The sequence below is a fragment of the Callospermophilus lateralis genome, chromosome 3 (genome assembly GCF_048772815.1).
Source record: "Callospermophilus lateralis isolate mCalLat2 chromosome 3, mCalLat2.hap1, whole genome shotgun sequence".
Taxonomy (NCBI): domain Eukaryota; kingdom Metazoa; phylum Chordata; class Mammalia; order Rodentia; family Sciuridae; genus Callospermophilus; species Callospermophilus lateralis.
The window spans coordinates 173,628,481-173,644,869 of NC_135307.1; the positions used below are offsets into that span (position 1 = coordinate 173,628,481).

Genomic DNA, 16,389 nt, shown 5'->3' on the forward strand with positions numbered 1-16,389 from the left:
AAAAAAATGAGGAGGGAACTATCATTATAATGTCTCATTTCACAGAAAAGAAAACAGGAGCTCAGAAAGGTTAGGCCATTTGTTGAGAGGTCACACTGCTAACATTTGATCAGGCTTTTCAACACCTCGCACTGGAATAGAGCTGGGGAGAGGGAGTACACCGCGGGACAGGTCCCAGGTGCCCGGTGTTTGACGCTTTCTGTAGTGGGAGGCATTGAACTGGGCCGAGAGGCTGGCAAGACTCGCGTGAGGAGAGCATTCTAGAAGGACCAGCAAGGAACAGTGGATACAGGGGCCTCTTGCTCTTGGGACGGTCCAGCGCAGAGGGCGGCGACACTGGCAGCTGAGGGTCCCCCCAGAGGTAGCAGCCGGGCGGGTGGAGAAATTAACACGGCTGCGCCCTCCGGTCCCTCCCCGCTGGCTTGGGCCAGCGCCCCCAGGGACTCGGGCCGGGCGCTCCCACGACGGGCAAGACAGGACGTTCCCACGCGGGGGCGGCGCAGGCAGCGCGGGGCGGGCCGGGGGCGGCGCCCGACTCGGGTCCCCTTGCAGCCCATTCTCCGTTACTCGCTGGGAGACCGGGTCGCGCTCCGCCGCTGCCAGCTGCGAGGTGAGAGGGTGGGACATCCTGGCTGCCCCAGCCCGCCCCAGCAGGTGCGGGGGATGCGGCTTGGACCCCGTTTTCCCCGCCCGGCCAGGCCCCTGTGGTCCCTGCCCCAGAGGAGGGTCAGGGTCTCCTGGGGCTACCCTCTGTCCATCCCTGGGGCGCGCCCCCTTCCCCGACTTACAGATTCCCGGCTGCAGCTCCCCATGCGCGGAGCTCTCCCACCACTGATCCCTGACCCCTTGGATCACTGACCCGATAGATCACCGACCCCAGTCCTTCCTTTCCAGCTGTGGGGGCGCCCCTCCCACTTATCACATAAGATGTGCCCCCTGCCGCTCTCTAGTTCTGAGGCACCCCTTTCTCTCTTCAGAGATGGGATGCCCGCTTCTTCTCTCCAGATGTGGGGGAACCCCTTTCTCTTTCCAGAAGTGGAATGCTTTCTTCTTCCCCCCAAATGTGCCCACCCCCCCTCCTGCTAACCCAGTTTAGTCTCTGTCCTCTAAAGCTGTTCCCCACCCCCATGGGATGCCAGACCCGGAGACTTCCCCCAGGGGTGGGGGTGGGGCTCAGCCGGTCCCCTCCCCCACCAGAACCAGCCCAGCCAGCTCTTGTGCACGTAGGCAGGCAATTAGGGGGAAGGGCCCCCCTCCCTGGGCCATCTGTGCTGAGGCCTCCACAGATGGCCCTGTGGGGAAGAGCCTCAGGATCTGCCCTTTCCCTACCTGGACTCCCACCCGGTTTCCCCTGGGGGCAGACAATTGAGGTGGCGTCCCCAGTCTGGGCAGGCTTAGCAACTGGCTGGCACCAGAACCCAGGCCCTCAGGCCCATACTGTTCAGACCTAGGTGGTGAGACAGGACTCCTCTTCTCAGTGCCCTCGAGGGATCCACAGGTCCAGGACCCTCCAGAGTATTATCCCCTCCCCTGGGATAATATACAAAATTAGAAGGGTCAGGGGCCTAAGGGTGACTTGGAACCCTCAGACTTTCACTACCACTGCACCGCGAAACAGTTTCCTGGGCCCTGTGGGGTGGACAAGAGCAGGGGAAAAACTCTTCCATACCTGCCCAGATGCTCTCCCGAGTTGCCTGGAGCTCTGTGCTGAGAAGAGGAGGACTTGGAACTCGAGGGACACACAGCCCAGGAGGCCCTGGTAAGATCCCACCCGCTCTGTCCCAGAGTTAGGGACAGTCTGCCCACTTCCTCCCTTGTGGCCCTGGACCTGGCCCCAATCCACTTTCCTGGATCCCATGCCTTTGTCCTGAGCCAAGTTCCTCCAGAAAATGGAGCCTCTGAGGGAAGTAGATGCATCTCCCTTATTTAGGGCCCGACCCTCAGGCCCCTGAGCCTTTGGAGAGAAAGGATGCTGCGGCCGACCCTCCTTTCCAAGGCCTTGAAATCAGGTCTAGTCAGCAGGAAGTGTCTCTTTTTCAAAAAATTCATTTAGTTTTTAGTTTTAGATGGACACAATATCTTTTATTTTAATTTTATGTGGTGCAAAGGATCGAACCCAGGGCCTCATGCATACTAGGCAAGTGCTCTACCACTGAATCACAACCCCGGTCTAAGAAGAAAGAGTCTTAAAGCAAGAGAGACTTCAGCCACCTATCAGAAGAAACTTTCTGACCTCAGGAGAATAATAACAAACATGTATTGAGGCCTTAGTAGGTCCCCAAGCTGAGATAAGCATTTTGTATAGATTAAGGCAATTAGACGTCAGTGCAACTGTGTGAGGTGGATGCTGTGCTAACTCCATTTCTCGGATGAACAAATTGAGCCCCAGTACTCAGGAGAGCCAGGACTCCTTGTCCAAGGCAGCTCTAACACTATCCCCTTAAGGTGACACAAGTCACTCCTGTGGGCATCTCCAGTGTCAATGAACAGAAGAGCCTTTATCAAGACCATCCCTAGTGCCCAGCCTTATTCTGCACCCGCACAAGGAGCCCTGGGGGCTTAGCCATTGGAGGAGCTTCTGGGAAAGGAGGCCAGTAGAAAACCCCACCTCTGTGACTCGGTATAGTGAGCCGAGCCTCTGCAGAGAGGCGGGCACCATCTGGACCCTCAGTATCCCACTTTCCAGATGAGGATTTGAGCACAGCAAAGTCAAGGGACTTGTTGGAGTTGGGATGGATCAAACTGGGTATCAAACCCAGCTGATTCTGAATGCGTGCCCTTGACTCCTTGTCAGGGCACGTGTTCTTCACTTTGTAGTTTCATATCTAGCAGGTTCCTGCCTCTGAGCCTTTGCCCATCCAGGGCCTCTGCCTGACATAACCTGGCCTCAGGTCTTCCCAGAGAACGCAGGGCCAGAGGGGCTGAACTGCAGCCTGGGCCCTGCTCCTTCTTGCTTTGTGCATTTCAGGGAGTCACTTAGCTGCTCAGTTTATTCATTTGCAAAATGGAGATAACCCCAGCCAGGAGTGGAGGCAAATGCCTCTAATCCCAGCATTTTGGGAGGCTGGGGCAGGAGGATCACAAGTTCAAGGCAATTTAGGAAGACCCTGTCTCAAAAAAGAAAAAAGGAGCTGGGCACGGTGGTGCAAGCCTGTAATCCCAGCAGCTCGGGAGGCTGAGGCAGGAGGATCTCAAGTTCAAAGCCAGCCTCAGTAAAATCAAGGCTCTAAGCAACTCAGTGAGACCCTGTCTCTAAATAAAATACAAAATAGGACTGGGGATGTGTCTCAGTGGCCAAGTGCTTTTGAGTTCAATCCCTGGTACCACAAAACAAAAAAATAGAGGAAGAAAAAAGAAAAAGGAAGGACCAAACACTGTGGCACATGTCTGTAATCCTAATGGCTGGAGAGGCTGAGGCAGGAGGATTTCAGGTTCAAAGCCAGCCTCAACAACTTAGCAAGGTACTTAGCAACTCAGTAAAACCCTGTCTCTAAATAAAATATTTAAAAAGGACTGGGGATGTGGCTCAGTGGTTGAATACCCCTGGGTTCAATCCTCAGAACATCCCCACCCCCAAGGAAAAATAATAAAGGAGTTGGGGAGACGGCTCAGTTGGTAGAGTGCTTGCCTCCCGTGCACAAGGCCCTGGGTTCAATCGACACAGGCTGGGGATGTAGCTCTGTGGCAGAGCAGCCCTGGGTTCAGTCCCCCCTACTGCCAAAAAGAGAGAAATGACCCCATCCCCGGCTCAGAGCCATTCAGAGCCAGTGAACCGACCCATCCAAAGGCCTTATCCACAGTTTTGCTCAGTAAGTGCGGCCCTTCTTATTAACATCATGGTTAGAGATGGGTGTCCCAGGGCCGACTGGCACTTCCCTTCCTGTGCTGCAGCCCGCGCCCAGGGGAAGATGACCCCCTACACCAACTACTTCGCCCAGCGCTCCTACCCTATGCCCGACGAGCCCTTCTGCACCCAGCTCAACGCCGAGCAGCGGGCCCTGAAGGAGAAGGAGAAGGGCAGCTGGACCCAGCTGAGTCGCGCCGAGAAGGTGGCCTGTAGGTGTCAGGGAGGGGCCGGCCGGGGAGGGAGGCCGGGTGGGGAGGGAGGCCGACTGAGGAGGGAGGCCGGGTGGGGGAGGCCCCAGCGCTGGCGGCAGCCCAGTGTTCACTCAACCTTCGGGGGCAGCCTGACGGTAGGCGGCACTGGGGACAGGAGAGAGAGATGGGATCCTGGAGGGTGCTTCCAGGTAGTGGAGCAGTGTGAGGAAGGGCATCATTGATGGGGTGGGGGAAGGGACAGCGGGGTGTGGGGGGGACCCGCGGGGAGCTGGGACCGGATTCCAGGAGGCAGGAGGGGTGCGTGGCCCCAGGTCCTGCCCACACAGTGCCCTGCCGCCGACCCTTTGATATTCGGAGCTTCTTAGTGTCATTCCACAAATGGAGGCGCTCACCTGACCCCCAGCCTTTCAGGCTCAAGGACTTGCTGCTCAATTCATCTTCACGCATCAATTTTTTTTTTGGTACCAGGGATTGAACTCAGGGCGCTCAACCACTGAACCACATCCCCAGCCCTAGTCTGTATTTGATTTCAAGATAAGATCTAGCTGAGTTGCTTAGGGTCTCACTAAGTGGCTGAGGCTGGCTTTGAACTGGCGATCCTCCTGCTTCAGCCTCCTGAGCTGCTGGGATTCCTTGTGGGTCACCACCCCGGGCTCCTCGGTGTCTTACTGAGCACCTACTAGGAGCCAGGCGCTGGGCACGAGGCAGGTAGCAAGGCCGCTCCATTCTTGCCCTGAAACCTCACATTTCGGGTTCTCTCCCCTCAGTTCTTTTCCCAATCCTCTCAGATCTCTCTCTCCTTCTTTTTCCCTCCCTCCCTCCCTCCCATCCCTCTTCCCATTTCAGAAACCGACATTCCTCCCCCATCCTAAAGCACAGAGCACCTGCTGCACACTCAGGGTGCAGCCAGCCGGGAGGGCTCAGGGTGGTGGAGTCCCTGGCTGAGGCCCCACAGCCACAGGGAGGGGAGGAAAGAGAGAAGGAGAGAGAGCACAAGGAAGAGGGGTCAGCCTCCATCCTAAAGTTGCCCTGAGGTCAGGTCTTTGTATGCTTTTTTCCCAGAGAGAATCTACTGTGTGCAGAAGTAGTTCCTGGGCTGGGAGGGTCCTGCCTAGTGCATGGGGGGCCCTGGGTTCCCTCCCCAGCTCTGCAAAAGAAAAGGAATAGAGGAGTCCCTGGAGCCCCCCCTGCTCTCCTGCGCACTCTCTTCTTTCACTCCACAGCACTCTGGGCCTAAGAGCTCAGGTGTCCCTGCGGGCAGCTGGCTGGGTCCCAACCTGCCCACCTCCTGACAACTAGGCTAGATCCTATGTCGAGATACCTACCCGTGGATACTTCACAACTGGTAGAAGACAGGTTAAGCAAAAATAAAAGTTCTGTTTTAAATACATTTAAAATATACATATAAAAAGAATCTCCTCTACGTCAACCGCTGTTCCAGGTGCTGGGATCTAAGAGGGAAGAGTGGGTCCTGTCCCCCTGAAGCTTAGAGTCAAGTAGGAAGGATAAACAGTAAATAAGAAAGTAGAGAATAAAAACATTCTTCAGTGTGAGGGAAGCGAGGGTCCGTCCTGATAAAAGTTGGGTTAAATAAAACCACAGCTTTGTCACCTCCTTTCCTACAAGTCTGTCCTCCCCAACTCAGAATGAAATCCAAATTCCTGTCTGTGGCTGGCAAGGTCCTGGGTGATCTGGCTGCTGCTGACACCAGATTGCAACACTTTCTCTTCTGTAGTTCATCCTACTGCAGCCACAGTTCCCTTCACTCACCCCTTCCTGCCTCAGGGCCTTTGCACTAGCTGCCGGTTCTTACTGGACTATTCTCCCTTTGATTTCTTCAAGCCTCCGCTCCAGTGTCACCTCCTCTGAGAGACCTTCTCTGACCACTCTGACTGAAGTAGCCCTTGCCCACAGTCTGTCTGAAGATTTGCCATTTGTGTCCCACTCCAAGCTCCACAAAGGCAGAAATTTTCAACCAGCTTATTCAGTGCTACATCACCACTTCTTGGCCACACTTTGTATGTAGTACAATCTCAATAAGCATTTGCTGTGTGGTGGCGCACACCTACAATCCCAGCGGCTCAGGAGGCTGAGTCAGGAGGATCCCTAGTTCAAAGCCAGCCTCAGCAACTTACCAAGGCCCTAAGCAACTTAGTGAGACCCTGTCTCAAAATAAAAAATAAAAATAAAAGGGCCTGGGATGTGGCTTAGTGGTGATAGAATGCCCCTGGATTCCATCTCCAGTACTGGGAGGGAAGAGGGGGATTTTCCAGATGAATGGCATTTGCTGGAGGAAGCAGGAGGTCAACTCTTGGCCCAGGGTCTTTGAAATGGTAGCCCCTTCCCTGCACCCCATCTGTTCCCAGTGTACCGGCTCCAGTACCACCAGACCTTCGCGGAGATGAACCGGCGCTCCAACGAGTGGAAGACAGTGATGGGCTGCGTCTTCTTCTTCATTGGGTTGACGGCCCTGCTGATTTGGTGGCAGCGTGTTTACGGTGAGTGGCTGCAAATGTGGGTCGTGCCCGTGTGGCCATGGCCACTGGCCAAACCCTTACGGAAGGCATGTTGTGACTCACCTGAAAACTTGAAAAGTCTCCAAAGAGGTGGAGGGTGAAGGAGAGAACGTGGCTGCCCCGGATGAAATGTAGGGACTCCACCTCTAAAGGCCTCAGGTTCCTCATCGGTACAATGGGAATAATAACGCCCATGTCTCAGTGTTCTTGTGAGGATTAATGAGAGGGACTTGGGCCAGTGCTTGCCACATGGTCATGAGGGTGTTGTTACTGATTTTCTGTGTATTAACCATGTAGATTCCAGTATGTTGTTTCAGCTGCTGTAACAAAGATCCCCAGCATAAGAACTTAAGCAGTATAGAGGTTTATTCCTTTATCACAAAATGAGGCTAAAGATATAATTCAGAGGCTGGTTTGGGGGTGCACACCTGTAATCCCAGAGACTTGGGAGGCTGAGATAGGAGGATCACAAGTTCAAGGCCAGCCTCAGCAAGAAGCTGAGCAAGACCCTGTCTCAAAAAAATAAAAGGGGCTGGGGAATGTAGCTTAGTGGTAAATGGTCCCTGGGCTCAATTAGGGGAAAAAAAGAAGGAAAGAAAGAGAAAAAAGAAAAAAGAAACAATCCAGATGAGTATTGGGACTCCACAAAGCAGGCTCCTTCTGACTAGTTTCTCTGCCATCTTTAACATGTAGCTTCCATCTTGACACATAAGATGGCTGCTCAACTCCTGCCACATCTCCTTGCATCCTATTGGCTAGAGGTGTTCACATGATCCTGGCTAACTACAAGGGAAGCTGGGAAATGTAGTCTTTTGTTGGGTCTCATGAGTCCAGCTGAGGTTTTATTATCTCAGAAGAATGGTTCTCTGAGTGTCCCTGGACGGACAGCCCCACCGGCAACCTTGCTGGACATGCATGTTCCCGGCCCCCTCCAGATCTACTGAGTCGGACACTTGGGGTGGAACCCGCCCTCCCTGCCCTCATCCCTCTCTCCTTCCTTCTCTTTTTGGTACTGGGAAGGTGACCCCAGGCCTCGCCCGCCCATACTGGGCTCCAACACTGGGCTCCACCCACAGCCCGTACTCCTCTTAGAGCAGCCCCCTGGCTGGTTCCGAGGCTCTCCCAGGCCTGAAGCCATTGCTCTGGACAAAGGGGTGAGGACATTGAGGAAGCCTGGCATCCACACCTGTGTGACCGTGTGATGGGAATTCCCGGCCTGCGCGAGGGAGAAATGAGACCACCTCTGGGACTGTCTGGTGTGGCCAGTGTGGCACATAATAGGTGCCAGTGAAGACAATGCCTTTCCTTCCCCTCCCTGGGATGGAAGCACCAGGATGGAGGCTGCAGAGGCAGCTGGGCCAGGGAGCAGAAGGTTGGGAGTGTGGTCCCAGGACCTCCCGACCCACACTTGTGCCGTAGTTTTACAAATACTAACTCACTGGATCCCCACAACCCTTGAGGATAGGACCTGTTTTTGAACAGGTAAGGAATCTGAGGCTCAGAGAGGTGAGGTGACTTATTGACTTATTCAAGGTCACACAGCAAGGGAGTGGTGTAGCTGGGATTTGGATTCAGTGGTCTTCAAATCAGTGTTCCTACTACCATTGGCTTCAGAGGTAGGTGAGGACACAGGCTCAGGCTGGGGAAGGACCTGGCCCAGTTCCTACTGTGGGTCAAAGGCAAGGCTGGGATTAGAACCTAGAGGTCCCTGGAGTGATGCTGGTGGGGGCCAGATAGGAAGAGGGAGGTCCTCAGAGCAGGGTCCCCGACCCTGGGGCTGGGGCTGTGGCTTGGAGGAGCCCTGGGACAGCTGGTCCTGAGCCACGGCTGTCCTGCCCTGTGCCCTCCCCACAGTGTTCCCTGAGAAGCCTGTCACCCTGACGGACGAGTGGAAGGCCCGGCAGCTTCAGCGCATCCTGGACATGAAGGGCAACCCGGTGCAAGGCCTGGCCTCGCGGTGGGACTACGAGAAAAAGGAGTGGAGGAAGTGAGGCCTGCCTGCCCTGCCCGGCAGGCCTCTGCCCCTGCAGCAGCCCCTGGCCGCAGCCTCCAGCGCCCCTCCCGCCCCTCCCCTGAGCTCCAATAAAGCTGGCCTCTTCTCTTCCACCTGGAGCCTCGGTCTGCCTGTACCTGGCGCCTAAACTCAGGCGCTGAGAGATGAGAACAAGCCACCTCAGGGGCCCAGAGCCTGGCGATCAGGGAGGGCTTTCTGGAGGAGCAGGAGCTCTGGCTGGACTGGGAAAGGCAGGAAGAAGGGAAGACATTCTAGGGAGAGGGGATGGCAAAGGCAGGGGTGTGCACTCAGTCAGTAAATGTTTATTGAGCACTGACTGAATACTGGATCTTTTTTTTTTTTTTTTTGGTACCAGGAATTTAACCCAGGGGTGCTTAACCACTGAGTCATGACCTGAGTCCTTTTTATTTTTTATTCTGAGGCAGGGTCTCACTAAGTTGCTGAGGGCCTCACTAGGTTGCTGAGGCTAGCCTCAAACTTGCAATCCTCCAGTCTTAACCTGAGCCGCTGGGATTAAGGGATCCGCCACACCTGGCCCCTGGCTGTGTCCTGGGTACTCATCCAGACCCTGAGGGTGCAGCAGTGCATAGCGGGAGGCTCCAGGTTCCATAGGAAGGAAGGAAGGAAAGGGAGACGGAGGGAGGGCCATACCCCTGAGGTGGGCTCCTGTGTTTGTGGACCTTCGAGGAGGCTGCCCTGACAGGAGCACCCTGGGAGAGGAGGCCAAGCCTGGGGCGCTGGTCTTGGGGCGAAGAGCAGAGCCCACGGGGGCCCAGGAATCCTCTCCCTGGTGTGATGGGAGCTGTGTCAGGTTGGGGCCTCTGAGGAACAAATGCCCAGATCAACCATGGGAGGAGATTTACGGGAGGCAGTGTCCGTGAGGGACAAGGACAGGGGGGTGGCAGTAGGTGGGGAGAACCTTCAGACCATGGTTCCAGTCTGAAACTAGCCTCAGACGGTGGTTCTAGCCTCAGACTGCAGGGCGTCTCTATCTGTCCCAATCCAATCAGGAGGCAGGAACCACAGAGCCACCCAAACAGAGGCTGCTTAATAGGAAGCATCAGGCAGCTCACACATCAGGCAGCAGGCCTGTAATCCCAGCGGCTCCGGAGGCCGAGACAAGAGGATCCCGAGTTCAAAGCCAGCCTCAGTAAAAAGTGAGGACCTAAGTGACTCAGTGAGACCCTGTCTCTAAATAAAGTACAAAATAGGGCTGGGGATGGGGCTCAGTGGTCGAGTGCCCCTGAGATCAATCCTTGGTACTTCACCCGCCCAAAAAGAAGGTGACTCTTTACAGAGAACTTTAAAAGGTACCTTAGGTGAACCAAGGAAGGATCAATTTGCCCTCCCCACCCTGGGATCTAGACCTCACAGGAGACTGTGGTTTGCAGCCCACAGGTTGGTGGGAGGTTGAGATGAGCCAGGGGTGGGGCTGAGGCTGGTGGGTGGATAGGTGGAATCAGGGCCCGTTTGTGCAGGCAAAGCCCAAAGTGGGTGTGTCAGGAGGATGGCAGAGGGTGGTCCCCAACAGAGGCACACTGGGCTCGTGGGGGGTTAGATGAATTTTAGAACGAACACACACACACACACACACACACACACACACACACACACACACACCCCTGAGAGAAGCCGCCCGTCCTTCGCAGCGCCCTGCAGCGCCCTCTACCGGCAAAGCTCAGCATGTCCCTGTGGAGGAGACGTGCTCGCGGCCTCGTCCCCAGTAGGTGGAGCAGGAACTGAGGAGTGAATCCGGAGCCGAGACGCTGCCAGTTGATTCCTTGTACAACTACCGAGAGTCTTGGGGAGCTCAACAGTGTGGCACTGGGCCCAACTGCCCCGTCCCCGTGACCCCGCAGGGCTCAGTCCTTGACGGGGAGCTGCCCAAGGGGTCCTAGCCTCGGCAGCCGGGGTGGTCCTACAATCAATCTTTCCAAGACAGATCTGAGAAGCACAGCCCTTGGACACACTAGATGCCAAGGGAAGGACTTGGCAGAGCAGTTGTGGCAATATTCATTTGATCGATATTCATTGATGATCGTGTACCCACTGTGTCCCGGGATCTGGGGATGGAGTGAATGAGACCTCATTCCAGTCTCATGACTTCCAGTCCTTGTGAATATGAAAGTCTGAAATGGGAAAAGAGACATCAACCAGAGGGTGGCTTTAATAAACTGTAGCACAACTGTGTGCTAAGTGGAGGTTCATGGTACTTGGATTGACCAGTTGAAGAACTGACGGGGTCTGGAGGCAGTGTCCTCTTTCCTGAAATATGAAAGATGAGCCGGGGGCAGTGGTGCACCCCTGTAATCCCAGCAACTTGGGACGCTGAGGCAAGAGGATCACAAGTTTGAGACCAGCCTCAGCAAATTAGTGAGGTCCTAAGTAATTAAATGACATCCTGTCTAAATATAAAAAATAAAAAAGGGCTGGGGATGTGGCTCAGTAGTTCAGCATCCTTGGCTTCAGTCCCTGGTATTAAAAAAAAAAAAAAAAAAAAAAAAAAAAGAGCCTGGATGTAAACTCGGTGAGGGGTAGGAGACAGCATTCCAGGGGGAGAGAAAAATCATATGCAAAGACCCTGTGGTAGTGAGGATCATGGCATAAGAAATAAAGGGAGTCCATGGAGCTGTCACACCAAGAGGAAAAGGAAGAGATGAACCAGGGAAGGTGGGGAGCGGGAGACCATCCAGGTCCTGGAGGTTTGGTGCCTCTGCCAAAGAGATGAGTTTGGAGGAAAGCAGAGAAAGGACAGGAAAATGGATCTGGAGGACATTGGGGAAAAAGTACGGGAAGCCTTGAACATTAATTTATCTGAGAAAGCAGTTTTCTTGGCCCCAGGCTCTATCTGCCTTGAGTGGAGAGATGGCAGGGATACAGAGAAAGAGAACAGTAGGGGACCTTCCTGCCAGCTCTCCCAACCTGTTGGGTGGACATGATAGTCAGAAGGTAATGAGGCAGAAGCTATAGAAATATTAAAAAATGTGTTCCAACCTGGGTGTTTTGTTTCAAGTTCTTTTGCATAACTAGGGTCTGCGCCCAGGGCCCATGCATGCCTGGCGAATGCTCTACCACTGAGCTACACCCCAGCCCTTAAGTGTTTTCTATGTAGGTCTTGCTTCTGCATAATGGTATTTTATATCTACTCTTTAAATTGGTGCATTATAATTATACACAATGGATTGATTCATTATACCATATTTGTACATGCACAAAACAACTTGATCAGTCTCATTCCCATACCTTCCCTTTCACTTCCCTTCTCCCTCCCCTGATCATATCTACTCTTCTTTGAAGGTTAGTTCACATTCTTTTTTTAAAAAAAGATTTTAATATTTATTTATTAAAAGCTTTTGGAGGACACAACATCTTTGTGTGTGGTGCTGAGGATCGAACCTGGGACGCACGCATGCCAGACGAGCGTGCTACCGCTTGAGCCACATGCCCAGCCGGTTTACATTCTTTTCATCTTAGTACCTTCATAGTACTTTTTTTTTTCAGTACTAAAGATTGGATCAGGGACCTCCTCAGTGGCCTCAATGGAATTTACTCACCCCTTCAAAGGCTCTATTCTTCAAATATAGTCACATTCCCAGGTCCTGGAGGTTAGAATTCCAATGTAGGAATTTGACTGGACATGATTCAGCCTGTAGTTGGCTTCAGGTTTCTTCCGTGTCTCCATGGTGTGGGACCAGCGGGCACCTAGGGCATGTTCTTCTCATGGCAGAAGACTTTGAGAAGGCAGAGGGACGAGTGGGGACCCTCTCCATGTCCAGGCTTAGACTAGCGCACAGAGAAGTAGCAGGAAATCCACCAACCACAGCGCTCTAGTGAGGGTGGCTGCGTTACAGACCACCCCAGAACACACGGAGGAGCACGAAACAACCATTTTGTTCTGCTCAGAGATTCTGTGGGTCAGGAGTTCTGATGGGGCACGGTGGAGACCACTTAGCTCTGCTCCAACGAGTGTGGGGCTCCATCTGGAAACACTCAAAGGCCGTGGCCAGAACTGTCTGGGGGTGTTTCACTTACACATTGGGTGGTTGACGCAGGCTGATATCGGGGACCTCAGCTGGAAGTGAGTTCAGTAGGAACACCTCGTGTGGCATCCAGTGGTCTCTCTGTAGGGGCTACTTTGGTCTCCCTCAAAGCAGGGTGGTGGTTGGGTTCCAAGAGCAAATGTCCAAAGAAAGCCAGGAGGAGAGACATTGCCTTTTTATCTTCTAACCTCAGAAGACACATAGCATGACTTCCCTGAGCCCCGTAGGTCAGGCACTCCCAGAGGTCCACCCAGGTTCAAGGGGAAGAGGACATGGATCCCACTGCTTAGTAGAAGGACACCAGGATCACAAGACTTGAGATGCTTGTGAAATGGGAATATTTTTGTGGTCATCTTCAGAAAATATGGTCTGTCGCTCAAGGTCAAGCCCAATATTAACGGGCAGAGAAATAGCTTCCCTGTGGAGGATTCATGGCGAGCGTCAGGAAAGCAGCCAGATACGAGCAAATAGTAAAGCCTATCACAGACGTGCAGAGAGAGTCAACATAATATCGAGTTGACAGGGTTTTTAAAAGATAATTATGGGCTGGGGTTGTGGCTCAGTAATAGAGCGCTTGCCTAGCATGTGCGAGGCGCTGGGTTCGATCCTCAGCACCACATAAAGATAAATAAATAAGTAAATAAATAAATAAAATTGATTATCATCTTTTTTTTTTTTTTTTAATTGTGCTTGGGAGTAAACCCAGGGTACCACATAGACTAAGAAAGCATCCTACAATTGGCTGGAGATGTAGCTCAGGTCGTAGAGTGCCTGCCTTGTATGTACAAGGCCCTAGGTTCAATTCCCAGCACCAAAAAGAAAAGAAAGCACTCTACAATTGAGCTGCGTCCCCAGCTCTTTTTCTTTTTTTCTTTTCTTTTATTCTTTAAATTGCCCAGGCTGGTTTTGAACTTGCCATCCTCCTGACTCAGCCTCCTAAATTGCTGGGATTATAGATCTGCACTTTCACTCCCCTGGGTTTAATCTCTAGTTTCAAAACATAAATAGATTGAAACATCAAATGAAGTTAACAGGAATGAAAATTGACCATATTAAATTGGTTATTGACTAAAATTCAAAATCTTGACATTTAAATAAGCATAATTGACCTGAAGAAATCGGACCCATTAGAAATAATGGACACAAAACACAACACACAATGACACGAAACTAGTGAACGCAGATACGAACTCAAAATGAATGAAGGAGCAATAAAAGAGAATAAAATCATGGCATTTGCAGGTAAATGAATGGAGCTGGAGAAGATAATGCTAAGTGAAGTAAGCCAATCCCAGAAAAACAAATGCTGAATGTTTTCTCTGATATAAGGAGTCTGAGTCATAGTGGGGTAGGGAGGGGTAGCATGGGAGGAATAGAGGAATTCTAGATAGGGCAGAAGGGTGGCAGGGGGTTAGCAATGATGGTGGAATGTGATGGACATCATTATCCAAAGTACACGTATGAAGTCATGAATTGGTGTCAACATACTTTATATACAACCAGAGATGTGAAAAATTGTGCTCTATATGTGTAATATGAATTGTAATGCATTCTGCTGTCATTTATTTAAAAATGATTAAAAATAAATTAAAAAATATTTAGAAAAAAAAAGAATGAAAGAAGAATCTGATCTTCATAGTGGTGTTTACTTGGAAGCATTGGATTGGAATAGAAAAATAGCTTTGGGGCAGTGGGGCATACCTCAATGGTAGGGTGCTTACCTAGCATGCAGGGCTCTGGGTTCAATCCCCAGCAGAGAGAGAGAGAGAGAGAGAGAGAGAGAGAGAGAGGTGTAAGCAAAGGTCATAACCAGGGAGATTAGAGAAAAACAAAACAAAAACTTGTTATGGAAAATTTCAAATATACAGAAAGAAGAGAGAATGGGTCTTTTGACGACAGATCTCTTAGTATGCCTTCATCTGATAATGTGATAATATCTTGAATTCCCCTTGATTACTCAAGAATACCTTTTTTTTTTTTTTAGTGCTGGGGTGGAACCCATGATGTCACACATGCTAGGCAAGTGCTCACCACTGAGCCACCTCCCCAGGCTGTATTTTCTATTCTTGTTTTTCCAGTACTGGGGATTGAATTCAGGGCCACTCTACCATTGACAGACATTCTCAGAGACAGGATCTCCCTGAATTGCCCAGGTTGGCCTTGAACTTGTGATCCTCCTGCCTCAGCCTCCCAAGCCTCTGGGATGACAGGCGTGCGCCAGGGTGCCCAACCCCATGGCTTCTTTACTTTTCTTTCTTTTTCGGTACTAGGGATTGAGCCCAGGACTGTTCCACCTCTGAGCTGCATCCTCACCAGCCCTTTGTATTTTTGATTTAGAGACAGGGCCTCACTAAGTAGCTGAGGCTGGCCTCAGACTTAAGATCCTGCTACCTCAGCCTCCCAAGTTGCTGGGGGATTCCAAGCGTGCGTCACTGCATCCAGCTCATTTTCAATTGTCGGCCTGGCCCTGCCTGGGTGTGCTGTGTTCTTTTTTCAGAAGGCGCGAGGTGCCTGGTGTTCTTTGTGTACCATTAGCAGCTTTCACCAGTCACTGTGCAGATTCGTTAACTTATTAGGAGTGCAGAGGGCTCTCAACCACGTGAGAAGATGTCAGCCTCAATTAGAATTTTAAACATGAAATTTTAAAGTCCCAGGACTGTTTTTTTTTCATCTACCAGATTGACAAAGATCAAGGAGTGTTAACACAGAGGCTGGCAGGAGTGCAGGAGATGGGCACTTTCACAGGACGCCAGAGCCAGATTTGACTGGATCCATCAAAATGACAAATGCAGATCCCTTTTGGCTTAGCAGTTGTTCTCCTGGGGACCCATCCTGTGGCTGCACCAGCAGGTGTCCGCAGGATGGATGCACGGGCTTGTCTGCTGCAGTACAGTTCAGAGAAGCAAAACTGGGGGACTGCTAGCTGCTCCTCCCTCCAGCAGCGTGTCCCAGCTGGTGTGCCACCAAGTTGTCGCACGTTGTGGCAGCCGTGTTGGTGGCCCAGCCATGTGCCTTTGGCACACCCTCAGAGGTCATGTGCAGACTTGGTGAATTATTCTTATCCAAGGGCTCAGGTGCCCGTGTCTGACTGCAGGGTTACACTTTCCTCCACAGGATGTGTCATATGCCAAGGAGAAGTTGGCATCCCTGGGCCAACAAGGGACGGAGCGAGGGGGTTGAATGCCTTGGTGCTCTTGTTAGTGTCCCTTGGTGATATAATTCTGAGGAGCATCCTGCAGTTCTTTCTAAAGATAATTGTTTTTTTAAGAGAGAGAGAGAGAGAGAAAGAGAGAGAATTTTTTAATATTTATTTATTTTTTTAGTTTTTGGCGGACACAACATCTTTGTTTGTATGTGGTGCTGAGGATCGAACCCGAGCCGCACGCATGCCAGGCGAGCGCACTACCTCTTGAGCCACATCCCCAGCCCCTGCAGTTCTTTCTTTTTTAAAAAATATTTATTTTTTAGTTTTAGGTGGACACATATCTTTATTTTATATTTGTGTGGTGCTGAGAATTGAACCCAGTGCCTCATGCATGCCAGGTGAGCGCTCTATCACTGAGCCACAACCCCAGCCCTCTTTCTTTCTTTCTTTCTTTTTTTTTTTTTTTCGGTACCAGGGATTGAACCCAGGGGCACTTAACCACTGAGCCACGTCCCCAGACATTTTTATATTTCATTTAGAGACAAGTTGTCACTAAATTGCTCAGGGCCTGGCTAAGTTGCTAAGGTGACCCTCCTGCCTCAGCCTCCTGAGCTG

At 51.8% G+C, this 16,389-nt stretch overlaps 1 protein-coding gene across 1 annotated transcript; it reads left to right on the forward strand.

Moving 5' to 3' along the window:
* The first annotated feature begins 529 nt into the window (after positions 1–529).
* Cox4i2 (cytochrome c oxidase subunit 4I2) lies at positions 530–8,681 on the forward strand. Its single transcript, XM_076849022.1, has 5 exons — positions 530–610; positions 1,678–1,759; positions 3,892–4,056; positions 6,426–6,557; positions 8,430–8,681. The coding sequence occupies exons 2-5, from the start codon at positions 1,678–1,680 to the stop codon at positions 8,564–8,566; spliced, it is 516 nt and encodes a 171-aa protein (XP_076705137.1). The 5' UTR covers positions 530–610; the 3' UTR covers positions 8,567–8,681.
* The last annotated feature ends 7,708 nt before the right edge of the window (positions 8,682–16,389 follow it).

What these genes read in the sequence shown, in the direction of transcription:
- Cox4i2 (XM_076849022.1), top strand. Translation starts at nt 1,678, where the DNA reads ATGCTCTCCCGAGTTGCCTGGAGCTCTGTGCTGAGAAGAGGAGGACTT. An exon ending in TCGCGCCGAGAAGGTGGCCT is followed by an intron (nt 4,057 to 6,425) that starts GTAGGTGTCAGG and finishes ATCTGTTCCCAG; the next exon opens with TGTACCGGCTCCAGTACCAC. An exon ending in TTGGTGGCAGCGTGTTTACG is followed by an intron (nt 6,558 to 8,429) that starts GTGAGTGGCTGC and finishes CCCTCCCCACAG; the next exon opens with TGTTCCCTGAGAAGCCTGTC.